At 50.3% G+C, this 17,988-nt stretch overlaps 5 protein-coding genes and 1 non-coding gene across 6 annotated transcripts; 3 read left to right on the forward strand and 3 right to left on the reverse strand.

Moving 5' to 3' along the window:
* Positions 1-2,471: 2,471 nt before the first annotated feature.
* On the forward strand, positions 2,472-5,940 carry BDQ94DRAFT_182772 (uncharacterized protein). The gene is made up of 2 exons (XM_026774231.1): positions 2,472-4,902; positions 4,970-5,940. The coding sequence occupies exons 1-2, from the start codon at positions 2,574-2,576 to the stop codon at positions 5,809-5,811; spliced, it is 3,171 nt and encodes a 1,056-aa protein (XP_026630462.1). The 5' UTR covers positions 2,472-2,573; the 3' UTR covers positions 5,812-5,940.
* A 1,079-nt stretch (positions 5,941-7,019) lies between these two features.
* Positions 7,020-7,414, reverse strand: BDQ94DRAFT_136442 (uncharacterized protein). Its single transcript, XM_026764859.1, has one exon. It carries the CDS (start codon positions 7,372-7,374, stop codon positions 7,183-7,185), a length of 192 nt encoding a protein of 63 aa, XP_026630463.1. The 5' UTR covers positions 7,375-7,414; the 3' UTR covers positions 7,020-7,182.
* A 393-nt stretch (positions 7,415-7,807) lies between these two features.
* Positions 7,808-11,984, forward strand: BDQ94DRAFT_182776 (tetratricopeptide repeat protein). Its single transcript, XM_026774232.1, has 11 exons — positions 7,808-8,156; positions 8,241-8,379; positions 8,438-8,515; positions 8,575-8,711; positions 8,762-8,813; positions 8,879-9,081; positions 9,135-9,203; positions 9,253-9,339; positions 9,394-9,594; positions 9,642-11,144; positions 11,205-11,984. The coding sequence occupies exons 1-11, from the start codon at positions 7,931-7,933 to the stop codon at positions 11,843-11,845; spliced, it is 3,336 nt and encodes a 1,111-aa protein (XP_026630464.1). The 5' UTR covers positions 7,808-7,930; the 3' UTR covers positions 11,846-11,984.
* Positions 11,985-12,365: 381 nt separating this feature from the next.
* Positions 12,366-15,184, reverse strand: BDQ94DRAFT_136448 (MFS transporter). Its single transcript, XM_026764860.1, has 3 exons — positions 15,158-15,184; positions 13,229-15,097; positions 12,366-13,162 (listed from the first exon to the last, which is right to left on the reverse strand). Exons 2-3 carry the CDS (start codon positions 14,650-14,652, stop codon positions 12,871-12,873), a joined length of 1,716 nt encoding a protein of 571 aa, XP_026630465.1. The 5' UTR covers positions 14,653-15,097; positions 15,158-15,184; the 3' UTR covers positions 12,366-12,870.
* Positions 15,185-15,451: 267 nt separating this feature from the next.
* Positions 15,452-15,523, forward strand: BDQ94DRAFT_t32. The gene has a single exon. It is a non-coding gene; the product is annotated as a tRNA-Arg (tRNA).
* A 217-nt stretch (positions 15,524-15,740) lies between these two features.
* On the reverse strand, positions 15,741-17,981 carry BDQ94DRAFT_90133 (signal recognition particle receptor subunit alpha). Its single transcript, XM_026776809.1, has 3 exons — positions 17,688-17,981; positions 17,342-17,627; positions 15,741-17,289 (listed from the first exon to the last, which is right to left on the reverse strand). The coding sequence occupies exons 1-3, from the start codon at positions 17,904-17,906 to the stop codon at positions 15,854-15,856; spliced, it is 1,941 nt and encodes a 646-aa protein (XP_026630466.1). The 5' UTR covers positions 17,907-17,981; the 3' UTR covers positions 15,741-15,853.
* Between the last annotated feature and the right edge of the window lie 7 nt (positions 17,982-17,988).

Genomic DNA, 17,988 nt, shown 5'->3' on the forward strand with positions numbered 1-17,988 from the left:
AGCTCGCCAGGGGGAGCAACAGAGCACCGGCAAGCGCACACAAGCAGGAGGAGCCTGATCAAACCAAAGATAAAAAGGGGCCAGGCTTGAAATAACGGCAGTCCGCTAGATAAGTAGTTCACTGGGCCATGCTCCGCATGATTGTCAGGCAACGTTGAGATTGATGAATGGTTTGTTGAGCGACCCGTTTTGTTTCCATTTGGCCCCCATTTTCCGTCCCCGAGTAACCGAGAGCTGCAATAGTGAAGCCTAGCTGGGCCGTAGGCCCACCCTCATTTCGGGGCCAAAACACATGGACGACACACGATGCCTGAAGCCCGTTCTTCCCGCATTTCTGCTGTTTATTGGACGACTGGCGTTATCATTTGGAGATGGATAGTGGATGGCGAGAACCAGGAAAGTACGGTCCAGTGCGGGTGTACCTGAACCGTAACCCGATACGGCATGGCAAGGCAACTTGAACCCACCTTGGAGTAAGATGATCTAGGCTATCATCGCGTAGGCAACTTTTCTTGTGTCAATTCAGGAGGTTTGGAGAAGATACGCTGTTAGGAAGCTTCTAACAGGAGTCAGTCAAATCGTGGTCAGGTGATATGTTTGGGGGCTCATTGTTGACAGGCAATTCTGTGCCTTGCGAGACACGCCGAATCTCAGAATCGATTCAATCTAAATGAGGTTCGAATTGGCTGCACGCCCCCGTGACACCAACGCCAATTTAAACCATGATGCTCTCCAGAACCAAGTGTTTATTCGTCGAGCAGTTATGTAGTAATGAAAATAGTAATCCATGCGAGGAAACAAATGAGGCGTTGGAGTCCGTCTTAGCTAAGTGATCGGCTGTCTCAAACACAGTTTCATTGATCCTGGGACTGGAGGAACCGAATAACAAGCGACCGTTCGTATGGATGGATCGATCCCTCGATTCTTACTAAGAAAGCATCCATCGTTTTGACTGACTATTCCGTAGATTTACGGAGTTTAAACACGGATTTACCCGCAGATCACTTTCATCATTGCATGCACGTATGAGTGTGCTCCGACGTCCGAAGGCCGGCGGCATGACTGAATCCATGATGCTGCACCCACCTACCTGGGTTTTACACGAGGCAGACAGGGATGGATAGAGACGGCGTACGCAATCTGCTGAAAATTGTCATCCCAGTCCGGGTTTAGTGTACTCCCTATCTTATTCGTGAGACACTGCCCTGCACTGGACCAAAGTAGGTTAAGGTGGGTTAATGAGGTGTAATTAATAGATCAAGGCTGTGGCTGCAGCAGAATTCGGTAACGGTCATACGAGCTGAAGAGACAATGGGGACTGCGGGAGGATTGGCGATCAGAAGGCTGGTGGATGGCGCAGCCACAACGAACTGAGTCTATCGCAGATTCCACATCTCCAGTAACCGAGTCGTCCTTCGAACATTGAGGAAATAGGGATAGGAATCTCCGTAAGGCGAACAAGAAAGTGAGATTATTGTCAACATGATGATGAATAGATTGAGGGGGATGTTTGGCCCCTCGGATCCGGAAGACGGGCGGAGACTCTGACAAGAAACAACTCGCTTTCCTCCCCGGGATAAGTTGCACGGACGACTACAGTAGTCTTTCTCACTAAAGGTGTACTATCTCCCCGTAGTTTTGGCCCCCGCGGTTTTAGTCGCGGCTTGACAAGAAGTCAGTCTTTGCTAGGAGTCGATCCATTCTTCGTGGCACCGTCTCCCTAGCCTATCGCTGTGCATTGCTGTGCCCATCCACCTCTGCTTACTCCATAAAATATTAGCTGGCGTCATGTCCCCAACTGCCCGGACGCGCATTCCCTCCCGATTTAGGGATAAGAAAAGCATCTCCCCCCGGCACGTGGGGACTGCGACGACCGGGATTTCGAGTCAGATTTCATTCCAGTCTTACTTGGGTAGGACTTCAATGGCATTTCTATCTGCTACAAACCCTCATATGCTCCTAGCTGTGCGTCTCGAAACTCTTTGTCGGTCGCGCGTCATCTGCTCCCTCGAAACTCTTTTTCTTTGTTCGCCCGCTCGGCGTTGACTGTCAGTATACTGAACCCAACACTGCGCTTTCCGTGGTCCCTTTGAGCTGATCCGTCGCGAACAGTCGGGTGCCACCTTTCGCAATCCTTGTCACCCTTTCTGAAAGGGTTCACGCAAAACTTGGGACCAATCTTTATTTGATTGTGAGCGCCTCAACGGCCTTTTCGCATTCGTCTCCGGCCCTCCATTTCGGACTCCGCTCGTTCGGATTTTGGGAGGATCTACTTAGTTCGGCCAGTCGTACTTTTAAATATACGGAACAATCCCTGGAATAACATTGTCGGTCCAAACAAAGAATACCAACAAGGGCGCCTTCAAGACCATGTTGTACATGTCCCTAAACGAACGGGTGCACTGTGCCATATGACAACGGACTTTGTGTATAGGTAGCAGCCAATTGTTACGATCGAACCATCCAGGTGCCCCAGGGGATAAACTGTTGGCTCAGTTCGGAAGCCAGTCCTACGTTAAACAGGCTTTCAAGAGTTGGTATAAGGCTAATCACAGGCCCCCTCAGTCCCAAAGATGGAGGTGATGGACATGCCTAAGCGCAATTCACCCGTTTCACAACCCACCGCTGTCGCAATGGGATCAACATCTCCTCATCCAGAGAAAAAAGCGTCAGATGCCCCATACATGGTGGATGACGACTTCCCTGGAGATGACGACGACGACGATGATGTTTCCATATCGCCTATCTCTGAGAGAGCACCTCCATGGTCTGGAACTCGCTGGGCTCGTTTTTTCCCCGAATTGTCCTCTCACTTCTCCTTGGCGTCCCCCACTAACAGTACAAATCCGCCCTTTCCGCAACCTCTCACGAAGGGTCCGCCTCATATTGACGGTCCTTCACAGCAACCAGAGAGAAGAAGCAAAGGGCCTTCATCTCTGTCATCTGAAGATGTGGCAGATAACAGGTCATCAAGCTACACCAGCAGGTCTTCCTTGACGAGTCAGGGATCTGAAGCTACATCACCAGTTCATAAACTGGTGGATAGTCTTCACATAAAGTCGCCCACGAAAGCTGGCGTGTTTGACGAGTCAAAATTTGCGCATCAAATTCCTCCTCCGTTCCCGAGCCGCTCTTCGATTGCTCAGTCCAAAGACAAGCCTCTCCCTCAGGAGCCTCCCATTGAGTTGACTCCACTCTCAATCCGCCATAAAACACCTCAAATTCCTGATAGACCCGGATACCTTAGCCGGTTGGACCCTCCGCCACGCTCAAAAAGGCATGCAAGTCATCATCATCCGACGTTGTCGCAGGCGTGCACCGATCTGGAGAGGACTCTAGCCGGACTCACTGAGCAACAGCACAGTCCCGCGCAACTCTCCCCTCGCAGTCCTCTTCAAATTCTAGACGGGCCTTTGCAGATTAGTAGAGGCAATATGGACATGGTTGCTACGCGACCAGCCCCTCGACCCCCTGCTAGCGTGCATGATAATCGTCAGATCCACAAAGCCAAGTCCCGCGAAGATATGAAACAGACAAAGAAACTACTCAAGAACAAGCCGTCCTTTTCCTTCACAGTACCAGCTTTCGGTCGGAAACTGAGTCGTGTCCATCATCGATCCACTAGTAACACCAGCTCCAAGTCGGAACCTGAATCCTACAGGGCCAGCGTCTTACATCAGCCAGCTGTCGCAGAACTTGGAGACAGCGAGGTCGCTGAGTTACAGGGGTCTTCAGTCATTGGTTTTCGTGAGAGACCCTCCTCCGCTGGCGGAGAGAAGGAACTTCGGATGAGGCTTCCCCGCCTTCAGACAAAGGAAATGGGGGCCCCCGGTCGGAAAAGAGACAACATCCACAGCACTCATGAAGGCCCTGAGCAGCTTAGAAGACCAAACGGCAGAGCAAGGGGTGCTTCTGTCGGAGAGAAGTACTTCGTATCGTACAGTAAGCTCGATGGTATGCCGGTACATTCCACTCGTCAACATCAACCAACTTCGCAAACTTCAGGTATGGTCTATGAGCTGGAGGGTGGTTCCACACAACCGCCCGCTGAGCTGCAAGGCGATACCACCAGTCCGATCGATGTGGTGCCTGTCAGGATATCTGTCGGTGTATCATCTGTCGGGGCAATGCCTGGCACTTTGCCCGACCGCGTTATACTAACGGTCTTGGAGCACATCACCTCCCTTGACGACCTTTTCAATGTTGCGGTAGCCCGCAAAGATTTCTATCGGGTTTTTAAGATGCACGAGTTGAAGCTCATACGGATAGCCGTGTTCGCCATGTCTGCGCCAGCATGGGAGTTGCGCGAAATGAGCCCACCATGGGATACCGAATGGCATTTTGTGCTGGATCCTGACGCCCCTGTGCCTGAATACACGCCAAGCTGCTACCTCAAGCGCTATGCTGAGGATATATACACACTGGCTCATCTCAAATCGCTTATACTAGCTCGTTGTGGGACTTTTCTGCGTCCCGAAACGATCCGTGGGCTCTCCGGCACCGACGATATCCGTGCTGCCGAGGTCGATGATGCCTTTTGGCGGGTTTGGACTTTCTGTCGCCTTTTTGGTTCTGGGAAAGGTAGAGAGGGAGACATTGCGGGACAGTTGGATTGGCTGAGGGGTGGCGAGGTGGCCAGGAATCGACGTGTTTCCGAATTCACTTCTATAGCCGATCCATATGACGCAAATAGCGTTTTGTTCGAACCTCCTACCGGATTTGGGGACGGCAATAATGGAGGCCTATCAAAGGAGCAGCTTCTTGATATGACAGAAATATGGACCTGCTTAGGTGTGCTTCTTCAGCCAATGCACGGTAAGTGTACTGAAGCACGAGCAACTGGAGTATTCGATGGGCATGATGTAGAGGCAAATGATTCTGCCAAGGAAGCAGCAGTTCTAGGTAAGCGAACCCCACCTTTATGAAGTTGTCGTCTAACTGTTTCCAAATCACTAACCCGTTTGAGCAGAGGAGTGGACCTACTACATTCTCACACTTGGACTCTCAGCAGTCTTGGTGCTCGGCTCCATTCATCCCTATGACAACACTACTGCTGTTTTCCAGAGAGCTCATTCCATGGGCTTGACAAACTGGGAAGCATCTGACACTGGTGCGAGCCGTTCGTCATTCCTGAGAGAGGCTGTGTCGAAAGCTTGTCAGCCACGGGGAAGTAGCACGTCTCAGGCGTCGATGCGCTCGTCTGGCTTTAGCTCCCAGCCTTCAGGGTCGCATGATGTATCACAGACGTCTAACGTTCGCGGCGAGAGAGAGCCTTCGCCTGACTTCCATCGCCGACGGCAAGCCGCCTATTCTGCCCAGTTGAGGATTCAGAGACAACAGCAGCCAAGTCCGCCTCATCCTATGCTCGCTGAAGAACGGCCCATATCTCATTATGCAACCATCATGAGCCGCCTAGAAGGCCTTCCGCCCGCGCCTCAGCCGCCAATGTCTGTATCGAGGATAGAAATACCGCCTACTACCCACTCTTACATGACGAATGTGTCCTATATGCAACCCCTCCAACCAGTCACACCAGTGTACTACCCACCACAGGTTCGCGACCCTGTTGACCACGCCATCGACATAATGGTTCGAGAGCTTGGCTTTGGGGAGGAGGACGCCAAGTGGGCACTTAAGATAACAGACAGTGGTGAAGGTATCAATGTAAACGCGGCGATATCCCTACTCACGAGAGAACGCAAGACCCATGAGCAGAGCAGTAGGGGATTTTCCTTGAGGAAACGCAAAAGTTTTCTCTCCTCGGTCATCAACAGTCCGGAGTCGAGACATTCGGGCTGGAAATGGGCTTGAGCAGCACGACATTCTTATGGATTGTTGTTGCTAAATTTCAACATCAATGACAGCTAGTCTAGTCCTTGTTGTACTTTTTTTTCTTTTTCTCATGACTACTTTGCATTACGGGCTGCCTACTTCTTCCGAGGATCTCCTTTGACTACAGGGCGTTTGTTTGGGTTGATACCACAGTGTACCACAATTTTCTGTAGCATTCATAATTTACTACAAGCGTATATAGTCATCTTTCACCGATCATACTTTGATCGTCCAGCTATGTTATTATTCCAGACTCCTCTATCTACGGGACTGGGCTTACAAGGATGCCCACAACAAGGGAAATGCAACCGAATATCCGCAGATCTACTGAATAACTCCCTCCCCTTCTTAGGGATGTCACAATTTGAAATCCAGCATCATTCTCGTAACAATTCAGGAGCCCCTTCATGAGGCTGTTTACCCGTGCTGACAGTGCTGGGATGGCGCGCCTCTAGGAATCAAGGCGGTCTTCGTCAGCCAATTTGCAAGGAGCCCAGTGAAGGACGGGAAGCTAGCAGGAGCCCTAGATGAAGGCAAAATGGCCATCTACTCTGTGTCGAGAGCATTTGAAATTGTTCATCAGCTGGTACGTCACGCCTGTCCACGTACTGTGAGAGGGCGGACCGTGGAGGGAAAGCCGTCCTTACAGGCCAGCGGACATCCCGAACCTTCTTCGACCCAGCCTGTCTTCCCGCTCAAACCCACCGCAAACCGAATAGCAAGCTCGGCTTTGAAAGCCATCTGCTGCGGCAGGCGTTCTTCCCTGGCGCCATGGAGAGAGTGGCCAGAGTATTGAACAGAAGGGCGAAAGTTTAATGGTTAATCATATCTATTTCCGATGTGACAAATCGGGTCTGAAACAAACTTCCAGACTATTGTCTCGGGAACTGCTTCGATGCTCATCCCACCCAGTTCCGTGGTGGTTCTTCGGGTGTTCTATTCCAGTTTTCTAGCTTGCAGGAAGCTTCATTACTTTATGCAAGCTGTCATGGACACGGTGAGGTTGAATGGATCCCGCTTGCACGCACGTCTGGACGTGCTTCAGCTGACAGCCAAACACCTAGCATGTTCTTTATTCATTGGGGACCCCAACCTTGACATGTCCTTAGAAGCAGGTCGACTAGCATGGATATTGCTGGAACTATCTCGTGGTCCAGCCAATTATTGGAAACGTCCCTGACGCGGCTGTGATGTATCAACTCGGGAGGAGAGAAGGGCCCTCCGACGATCGCAAACGAGGCTTCCCTTTGCTTTTTTTTGAGTCTTCGCCGAGAGGCACGACTCAGCCCGGGAGATCTGACAAATGATGTGCCAATGGCATTGCTTAGAAGGTGAAAAATCATCAACAAGTCAATAAGGGAAAAAGGAACGATTTGATATGATATATCTATGGCTCGACTTTTGGGACAGAGATAATGCGGTGAGGGCGCAGAGGCGCGGACAGGTTTGACCCTCGAACTTGTTCGACGCAAGGGGGGTCCGTTTGTTTATTGCAGGGAGGAGAACGAGGGGAACATAGGCAAATGCACTCGCTGGCTGCATCAAGGCGGTCCGTCAGTTTGTGGAATCAAGATAATGCTCTCGATGCTGGTGATGCAAAAAGATGAACGGCAAAGCCTGCCAACCAACCCTGTCGTCCATCCCTCCCTCGGCACTTCGATCGATCAATCGTCCAATATATCACTTTTCGCTGAACTCAAGCGCCTCTCCTTCGCAAGCTTTGTTCCAGACTAACATGCGAGGGATGACAAGCGTTAGCGCTAGAGGAGAAACTTCCCCAGTGCCTCCTAGAAACCATCAAGAATGGGGCACCGCCGTTTACTTCTAGACAAGACCACCGGCTGACCTGCATATGTATGTATCTGTGCCAGCATGTCCAACAGCTCATTAAAAGTGACGCCTCATCCTGACTTTTAATGGTCTGTTCTCGTTCCGACATTTTGTTTGAAACGGACTGCCGCACATCTTCGACGTCGTCTTTTCCTCTCATTCTCCTGTCCTTGTGCATCCTCTTCACATCCCCCCAAGATGACTACGGAATCCGTTTCCGACGCTAATCCGTCGGTTCAGAGGTAAGTTCACGCATTCCTTTGCTGTCATGGCTGCAGCCTGTATGGGTGATCAATCAACCACTAACCGACGACATCGATTGGTCAGAGATTTCGGCGACATTCAAGGGCTGCAGACGGAGGCAAAGCGACAATTCGATACCGATATCATCCTGAGAAACTCGATACAGGGTGCTCCAAACAGATTCGAGGCCAAGGGCCGTGTTCTAAGAGCCTCAGACGTGCTGCTCTCTTTAGTCGGCAGATCTACGAGCGGTATGCTGCCCCCGGCTACCTACATATGAATGCAGCCTGTGGTTGTTTTGCATCGGCTAAAATTGGGATTAATCTGGCTGGTAGAAACGGATGATGCATATCCCGGTATTGCAAGTCCTCAGGAGGCTTTGCGTTATTTTCCTCCGTTCCGAGACGATGATGGGACCATATTTGGTGCAGTGGATATCAATTGTCCCGACTGCGATGCGGTTTTCTCTTCGTCGTACGACCGAACCTGATATTGCCCCTTCGATTGGTACACAAATTGACAAGCCATGCAGGAGCGAGCTGAAACATCACTATCTAACAAAATACTGTCCTGGCACTGCGATTGCCGTCTATGTGATGACGCGGGACCGGTATCTGATCCTTGTTCGTCTCGTTTAGATAGAAAAGCTGACTTCATCTACCGTAATAGTCTAATCACAAAAGGATACCGCGTTGAGAAACGCTTTATTCCGCTCAACTCCCGCCCCATTTGCTTTTTCTGTGGTAACTGTGAAAGGCCATTTACATTTGGCGATGGTGAGGAGGAAGGGCTTGATCGGCAACGAAGTATGCTTTGCCACTGTCATGTTCGCTAGCGGAGCCTAACCAAGTCTCAGATACGCCATTTTTGGTTGACTGCAAGCACTGTGGTGAACCATGCAATGTCTCGTCAGTTTCCCCTATGGTTGAGATCTTATGTGTACCGTGGACTGGTTCTGACGTGAAGATTGCAGATACCAGCCGATCTTGAACGATCCGCGGGACGACATCGTTGTTAGAGGCACGGCCAGAGACATGGCTAGTGCTAATCACAGTCGAAGTTCTAGCTTTACGCAAAAAGGTTCCATGAGCTCCAAAGTTCCATCAACGAACGGCACTGGGGACCAGTCCTTTTCCAGAAAGGCCCGAAAGATACGTGAATCATGGTCGTTTAGAAGTACGTTGTCTCCAAACCAGTCTTTGGATGTTTTCAGTACTCATACTCCCAAGAGTTCTCACAAGGGGAAGAGGATGAGCTGGTCGCTATCGGATTCTCGGGGCTATATGACCTGGAACGAGGTATGTCGCCTGGTCTTTGATTATCTCAACATTCTAATGAGAATGGCAGTACATGCCCCCCACGGCATCTATCAGCAAATCGAAGGCAACAATGAGGCGGGCACAACCCAGTCAACAATGAGCTACGTTACCAATGGTATATACGAAGCCGACTGAGTAGCCATAAGCTCAGCTAATCTTGTTACTATAGGGGTTAATCATAATGGATCCATAGTGGAGTCAAAACGGACGCTCTGTGAACAGGAAAGCGGTCATCCCAGAAGTGACTTGACGGACACCAAGAACGAGCTCCGGAGTGGCCAGGCTGAGAATGAACGCCCGCAAGCGCAACAAAGAGCCTCATGGAGGCAATCATTCTTGCAAAGGCTCTTCGGTCGCAAGGTTCCCAAAGGTCAGTATACTGAAGCCAATATATCGAATTAGCACTCACTACTGCAGGTGTCTCGCGTGCACGATCCACCTCAGATCGCGGTAAGAAGTTGATCAAGAGGGCGAACACCATACGGTTCTCGTTCGTCACCAAGTACACGCGAAGCGAAAGGAGAGCAGCAACGACCCGGAAGAGTGACGTGGTTTCGACGAGTGGCAGGACGCAGGTAACGGAGCCTACGCAGGAATCTGTCGCGGATACCGAATACATGGCCTTGCTACGGGAAACGCAGAATGTCTTCATCCACACCCAGCATATCTCAGGCGGCGCGGTTGTCCACGATGCATCTGGGCGTCAAAGGATCCTGAAAATTGATGAAATTGCACAGCTTTTCCTACAGATTAAAGACGAACTCTCGGCAGCAAGCATGTGGTCTCGTATCCTTCACACCCAGATGCGAGCCGAGACTGCTCTGGAGCAGGGGAATCTAGACGTTGCAGATCTCAAATTTCGCACTGCCCTGAGAATGCTCGATGAGTATCCAGCATTGGACATTGACCAGAACTGCCGAGCGGTAATTTTTCATTCCCTGGGACGAACATATCGCCATCTAGAAAGGACACAAGAGGCGACTGTCTGTTATCTGAAGGCTCTGGGGTTATTCAAACGGACGTTTGGGCGCGACTATCCCAATAACTTCGCCATTCTGCATGACCTAGGAGCACTTAGTTCAAAGGATGTATATGCTACGATAGCATCAGCTTTATACGAGCGCTCGTTTGCAGGTCGCTTGAAGACACTGGGGCACAACGCCCCAGAGACCCTAAAGAGCATGCAGGACCTTGCCGCGCTAAAGGTCGCTTTAGGTGATTTGGGATCGGCCCTCCTCCTCCTGGAGAAAGCAGTCCCAGCACTCGATACGGTTTTTGGGCTGCAACACGAAAGAACGTTAAGTGCAAAAAACCAATTATCTCTCCTGTACCACAAACTCAAATTCCCTAACGAGGCGCGAATGATCTGCGGCCGAACCATCCCTCAATACAAGGCAGTCTTCGGTATTACCAGTCCTATCATGAGAGAATCACTCGTTCGGTATCTTGAATGCTCTGAGAACTTTGACTTTCCCAGTGAAATAGAAGATATCCTCAACCAATATCAACATATTCGGGAACCAGACGCGCTGCGAGTTATCTTTTATCTAGGAAGAGAATATAGCAAAGCGGGCCTACATCGGGATGCCGCGAATATCCTCGAAACCTTAGTTGAAGACTTCCTCGCCACCAAGGGACCGGAAGCGATTGAGACGTGGGATGCTCTGAGTTCCCTCTGTTTCGCATGCGAACAGCTCGACTCTATCGACAAGGCCATACTTGCCTACAAACAGTTGGCCCTTATGGCACGACGAGCCCCGGAATTCCGCTACCTGCAGGCGAAGGTAGATCCCGCCGAGGAGAGAATATCGGCCCTCAACGGACGAAGAAATATGCTCGCAGCCGAGAGACAAGAATGGGCGTTGCATGAGCCTGGGCCATGTGAGAAGTGCGGCACCCCTACCACCACCTTGTGCAACAGTAAGTTTTCCTTCCCTCGCCTTTCCCACGCGCAATCCTAACCTAACATGCAATGATCAGCCTGCAAGATCTTCCGCTTCTGCAGTGATACATGCCACAAGGCCGGATCAGCCTCCCATGCTCCCCAATGCATCCCATCCGTCACCCGTCTCGAATCCAAGTCCATCCGGATGAAGCACAAATGTCCCGTTGCAGCACGCGATCTCGCCATCACCAGAATCCGCCAAATCGACACCACCCGACCAGTCAATATAACAGCCAGTACCGCTTACCACCTCGATTATCGCAAATTCACCACCTTCCGGCTGAAACTCAACCCCAACGTCAACACAGTCATCGTCTTCGCCCGCGAATCCGACATCCGCTACACCATGATCGACAACCCTCCGCGCACCTACCCACCCAGCAAAGTCCAATGGACCACTCCAGAGCATCAAGAATCCATCTGCTACGCCCCCGCATCCCCCAATTCCGACACTACAGAAGAAGCAAGATACCTTCTCGTCGCCCCAGGGAAGAAAATGCTCCGCACCTTGGTCGATAAGCGTGTACGAGTCCGTGGCGGCGGCGGCGAAAAGGAACGCTTCCGAGCCCTTGATATCCCCGACGAAGACCTGGTCGAATACGCCCAGGGACTTGTCCTGGGTGATTATCCGTATGAGCCGTTCATGTATATTTTTGAATGGGTGTGGAAAGATTAGATTCGAAAAGCCATCGCATTGAAGTATATGATATCGGTAATTGAACTAACCTCTCGGGATTCCCTTCGTTCTGTTTCTTGTGTGTGTGTCTGATTTCCTTGTTTGCTATTACTACTACCACATATGATGTTTCTTGTGTTTTCATGTGTTGTTAGTTACTGTGTGTGATTCTCCATGAGTTCAGTGTGTGTGATTTATCATGTCCGAGATTTATATATAATGCTGAGATCATATTGCTTTGACTTGTTTCATTGCTTCGTTTTCTTATTTTTCTTATCCTAAGTCGATACCACTTCACTCGGCTCTTTGGATTGTCCGCGTTTGGCTTCAGTCGAAGCTCTGGATATTATTTTTCTTGATGTTAGATAACTGGACAATCTGTACGTGTATCTCTTTTGTATCGTTGAGCTTTCCAGTTTGTTGTATGTTATGTACATTGAACACTAGGAAAGTGAGACGTATGTATGTTCAGATGGGTGCAATGCAATGCAAGAGAGAATTAATTGAACGCGAAATTTAGCTGTGATTGAGTTTCAAGTTTCTAACAAGGGTACATCATAAGCTAAACCGCAAATTGATATCCTATTTATACAGCTGCCAATGGAAGGCGAAAGAAAGAAAGCGTGACTGGAACACAACACGACCATTCTATCGGGTAGTAGAGGTCAGAGAAACACCCAAGGCTATCAACATCTATCCGTAGTCCAAATCAAAATAAGTCTCGTCTTCGTACCAGCATATAACAATGCGCGCACATAACGACGCCAAACACCATGCATGTCTGTATGCATTGGGAAATGAATGAAAGAATCAATGAATGAAAATGCACTATGAAAGACGTGCTCAAATAGTAAGGTCCTCAAGCTCAGGAAGGTAATTAGCGAAAGGCGTGCTCTTGTCTATGGAACGGAACTGTAAGTGATAAATCGTGAGGTCGTAAAGATTATTCTTGTTTTGGCTCGGTTTATATGTTAGGTTCGATTGATTGATTGCTAGGAGTAAGAAGGGCGCATACGGGCCCCCTCTCACGCGCCGGCTTCGTCATCGTCTGACTTGTAAGTGTCGTCACTATCGCTTTCCCAGTCCTCGGCTTCGAGGGAGCGGCCTCGGATGCCGAAACTCAGGATGAACCCGACAAAGGAAACGGCGGCGAAAACGCCGAATGGCATGGCTTCTCCTTTGTGCTTTAGTCTGGATGCGAGAGAGAATAGGCTGCCGGATAGAAATGGGCCGACTGCACGGCCTGCGGCCGAAAGAGTTTGAGCGAGTCCGTTGAGGGATCCTAAAACGGCATGATCCGGGGCGGAGTTGGTAATCTAGGTTGGCCATGGTTAGCTTGATGATCTTTCTTCTGTCATTGACAGAGATAGCCAACTACTTACCAGTAGAAGTGCGCTTGTCAGCCCGCCAACTGAAGCGACTGTTTTGACGAGCAACGCAAAGCACAACTCGATCGCCAAAAGCGCGGTCTTCCCGCTTATTCCATTACCGCCATCGCTCTTGTACCCGACAAAAGGCATTAGCAGGAATGAAATGACAAAGCCAAAAAGGCCCGCTCGGTAAGACCAGCGATTTCCCATCTTGTCTCTCAATTTGCCGAAAATGCAGATTTGAAAAACAATTGTGACAAAACCAGAGAACCCTTGAGCAAGACCAATCTCCGAGGGAGTCAGGCCACGCCCAAGTGGGGGACGGGCTTGCGAGAAGATAGGAAACAGGGAGTTGAAGGCAACGTTGCAGAGAGCGAAGATGAGATAGGTCAAAAGGAGCAGCACAGTATCCCGATTGAATATTTCACTCCGTGTCAATGACTCATGGTGTGTCTGGCGAGTCTCCGACACCTCTGACGCCGAATCTAGTTCGCTATCATGATCCTGACTTTCGTACGAGCTTGTACGAAGATGGCGATAACTGCCGGTATGTGGTGGTTTTACCCGACTCGCGCTCTTTGCAGAACTAGTCCACTCCCACAACCACGCAAACAGAGCACGAACTCTTTGCTTGAAATCTGGCAAGGTCTCTGCATCCTCCAAGCTCTCTTCAAGGAAGAATATCGACAGGACGAAGTCCACAACTAAGACTCCACCGGCGAGCAGGTTCGGCATGAGGTACGGGAAGGGGTTGGGTTGGCTCTTGTCGAAGGGATTCCGCTCGAAGACCAACAAGCCACCCAGGAGAGGTCCGGTTATGCCACCAATACCATAAAGAACAGGCAGATAGGTAAAGGCCTTCGACTGGTTGCTCCGATCAGTGATCTCACCCAGGCATGTAGAGACCAGACCTTGGTTGCCATTGACGGCACCCATCATCGCCTGAACAACGATTGCCTGGTAAAGCGTTCTGCAAAATCCAAAAGCGCAAAAGCAAGCCGCCGTGAGGATTGTACCCAGCAGAATAACCGGTTTCCGCCCTATGCGATCAGATAGCCAGCCCCAGAAGTAATTTGTGATCAGCTGTGCTACTGCGAACGCAGTAGCAATCGCTCCGACGTATACACCGACCATATCGGGTTCGACTTCGGGGAAGGATGACGCCATATCGGGTAGGTAGGGACTGACGGAATTGAAAGCAGTCTGCTCGCAGAGGGATATCATCGCAAGCACCGCCATCTGTTTCTTCGGCAGGGGCGATCCGTGCCCCGATCCATGTTGAGAATCGCTTGGTTGGTGATGCGAGTCGTCGCCTGATGATCCAGATTGACCGGAGTTCGGTCTTCCGCGAGATTTCGGCGGCGGGGTGTCGAAGGTCTGATAGTGCAGCGTAGAGGAATGTCGCCGGTTCAGCGGATTGTGCTCTTCTGTCCTCATCTCGGCAAAACAGAGATAGTACGCGAATCTCTATAGCAAGCTTCAAGTACTCCCCAGAAAACAGCGCGATAGAGGCGGTGGCTGAGCCTCACCAACAGTAAGAGCAATGACAAATGGCTTCAATTGCCACTACCTCGTTCGCGATGCGGGGGGCGTTGGAGCCCCCAGAAACAAGACTCGGGGGTGGATCTGGGGCAACAGCAGCGAACTATAGTCGCAAGTACCTTCAATGACGCGCACTTAACGTCCAAGACTGGAGAGAAATATCCAAAACAAAGCAGAAGCTGTCCACGATCGAGAGAATGTCGAGTCAAGGAAGAGGTGCCTGGATTGTCAAGTGCGGAGCAGCACCGGCAAACCCATGCGGATGATGTAAGCGTTCTGGCTGCAGTGGAAGATCCACGGCTGAGTCATGCGGTGGCTATCAACTGAGTTGATATGACAGGTATGATTGTGAACTGTTCCTGAGAGCAATTGTATGATGTATATAACGGTCATCGCACAGGAACTTACTCCCACATTCTGTCACGGGCTTTACGTGTCCTGAGGGAGGAATCATTTGCAAGCGCTGCACTCTCTGTTCTCGTGGCATTCCGCGGGAGATGATCAGCTACGGATCTTGTAATCCGCCTGTCATAAAGCCTCTCTAGGAAGGGTGGCAAAGATGTACAGTGAGCTTTACCTCAGAGAAAGAGTGGCTTCTCTGCGATTCTAAGATGTATTTCAATTAGAAAATTCGAAACTGTTGATATAATTTCCGATCTTATAGCATAGTAACGCACAGATCAATATATCAGCTGGCCTGCTGGCCCAATGGTAAGGCGCTTGACTACGGATCAAGAGATTGCAGGTTCGAGTCCTGCGTAGGTCATTCTTTTTTGGAACTTCATTTTTGGTTCTTTCTTATCTTCATTTAGTTTATATCTATCTTAATTCTATTCATTCAAACCATTTACACCCCTCCGCATCCAAGCTCTGGCCTACTGTCCCGTTGCCGATGATATGCACGTTCATCTCGTGTAGCCTTCTGCTGGAACCATTATCATGGCTTCTGATAGGTACGGTCTTCAAAGCGACACTATACTGTGACCCGACTAAAGATTATGAATAGCTTGGACTAGCCTATGTGTGGAATTCATGGTTCTTCATCGTAGTCATATTCATTACTCGCCGGAATGTATTAATGTAAGCTGCGCGCCAATCACTTCATCAACAAATTGACAGCCCAAGGGACACTGAGTCCTCTCAGGTCACCATAATGCTGACCAACTCCCAAGAAGACAATGGGAATACCTGTAGCATGCACCATGCTGACCAGCGTTCCCACCATGTCACCAACTGTATCACATTTGCTGATGATGAAGCCGTCAAGGTTCCGCCCAGTACCGAAGGCCTGGTTGAAATTGCGAGCCTGCATCACACTGTCCGTACCAACCAAGGCTTCGCCAACCATGAAGATCTTGTCTGGATTAGCAAATTTAGCAAACTTCTCCAGAGAGGACATGAGGCGCTGGTCGTTGTGTCGGCGGCCGGCAGTATCGATAAGGACGACATCGAAGTGGTTGGCAGCTCCGTATTCGACAGCATCCTTCGCCACGTTTGCTGCATCCTTTCCGTAACCCTTCTCGTACAGCTCAACCTCGCCAACGTTCTCGCGGGCACTGAGTTCCCTGAGGTTCCGTGCATGAACACGTAGCTGTTCCACAGCTCCAGATCGGAAAGTATCGCATGCGGCGATGAGAACACGGTATTTGTTCTGCAGTAGAAAATAGCAAATCTTTCCCAAGTTGGTCGACTTTCCAACGCCGTTGACACCAACGATCGAAATAACATAAGGACGAGGAGATTGCTGCTTGCTAGTGGGAGACGTAACCGCATCGATTTCACGGAGCAGATCAAGAGAGGAGGTAGGCGTCAGTATTTTCCGAAGAGATGACTCCATGGCCGAGCGCAAAGCAGCATCCACACTTTGGAAATTGCCTGTTTTTTTCCCCACGAGCTCCCGCTGGACACCCTCACACAGCCGGACCGCGGCCTCGCGTGCAACGTTCTTCCTCAACAAATGATCTTCCATGGTCTTCAAGGGCTTCTCCAAATCCGCTTCAGTAAGGGTCTTCCCGCCCACGATATTACGTAGAAGACCTCCAATTGCATTGAAACCTGAACCGACGAAACCAGCAGAGGACACATCCTTTGCTTTATCGCTTTCTGCATTTTCCAAAATCGAGTGAACTTCGTCTCCCAAATCTTTCAGTACGAACTGGCCCTTGCCAGTTCTGTGTCCCCAAGAATCTTGCGACACGCCTTCCACAGCTGGAGCAGCGGCTTCTTCACCGTCAGCATGGGCTGAGTAGTCGAGGATCTGACCATCATCTTCATCGGCAAATCCATCGGCATCCCACTTGCGCATCTTTTTTCCGCTCTTGGGTGTCTTTCCTTTGCGGTTTTCGTCGCCTGAGGAAGCATTGGCGCTGGCGTTAGCGGCCTTGCGTGCACGACGTGAAACTCGGCCAGCTGGCCCCCCCTTGGCAGTTATGATGTGGTTCGCAACAGGGGTGGATGACCGCGATGTATCCGGGGTGTGCGGTGGCGTACTCTCATCAGAGGTCGCCCCGGCTAGCGCAGCTTGATGCTGCGCTTTAGGAATGTTAGTATCATTACATGTTATAAAGCCCATTTAGATGCATACCTTTGAGAAGACCAGGCACAGGTGGCGGAGGGGGGCCGCCATTGTCAGACGATACCAGCGGGTCTTTCTTATCGACCGCATGAGCCACGAATGCCTCCGAAGAGATAGGCCCCGACTTATCCTCAAGCTCCCGAACTTGCTGGTCAAAGTATTTGTCAAAGGGGTACTGTGCTATCCTTGCGCGAGTACTTCGTAATTGATCCTTGTACAAATCGATGTACAGGGTGGAAATGTTGTCCAGGAGTTTGTCGATCCAACCAAGCTGTAAGAGAGACTGATAGACGGCCTAGAGCGATTTGCGGTCAGAGACAGAAGAGCTGAGACGCGGTCGGAGACAACAGCATACCACAAAGATCAAGTCGAATTCCTTCACTCTTTTCCACTTTAGAGTGTACTTCTCTTTCTTGAACGAAGGGGCAGCATTGTTCGTTGCCTGAAGCTGGACCTTCTCCTCGATGAAGACATCATTGATAAGGCTGTTAACAATATGCGCCCCGACAGGCGCGTACGATTTCGACCACAGGACTACCCCTGAGGCAGTCAAGATCTCGAATGCTTCCAACATGCTGCTGATAAGTAAATATGCTGTATTGGCGAAACTGGGGTACGGAGGCGAGTGAACAATGATGTTGGAGTGAACGGCGAGA

The sequence above is a fragment of the Aspergillus welwitschiae genome, assembly GCF_003344945.1.
Source record: "Aspergillus welwitschiae strain CBS 139.54b unplaced genomic scaffold BDQ94scaffold_4, whole genome shotgun sequence".
In the NCBI taxonomy this organism is placed as follows: domain Eukaryota; kingdom Fungi; phylum Ascomycota; class Eurotiomycetes; order Eurotiales; family Aspergillaceae; genus Aspergillus; species Aspergillus welwitschiae.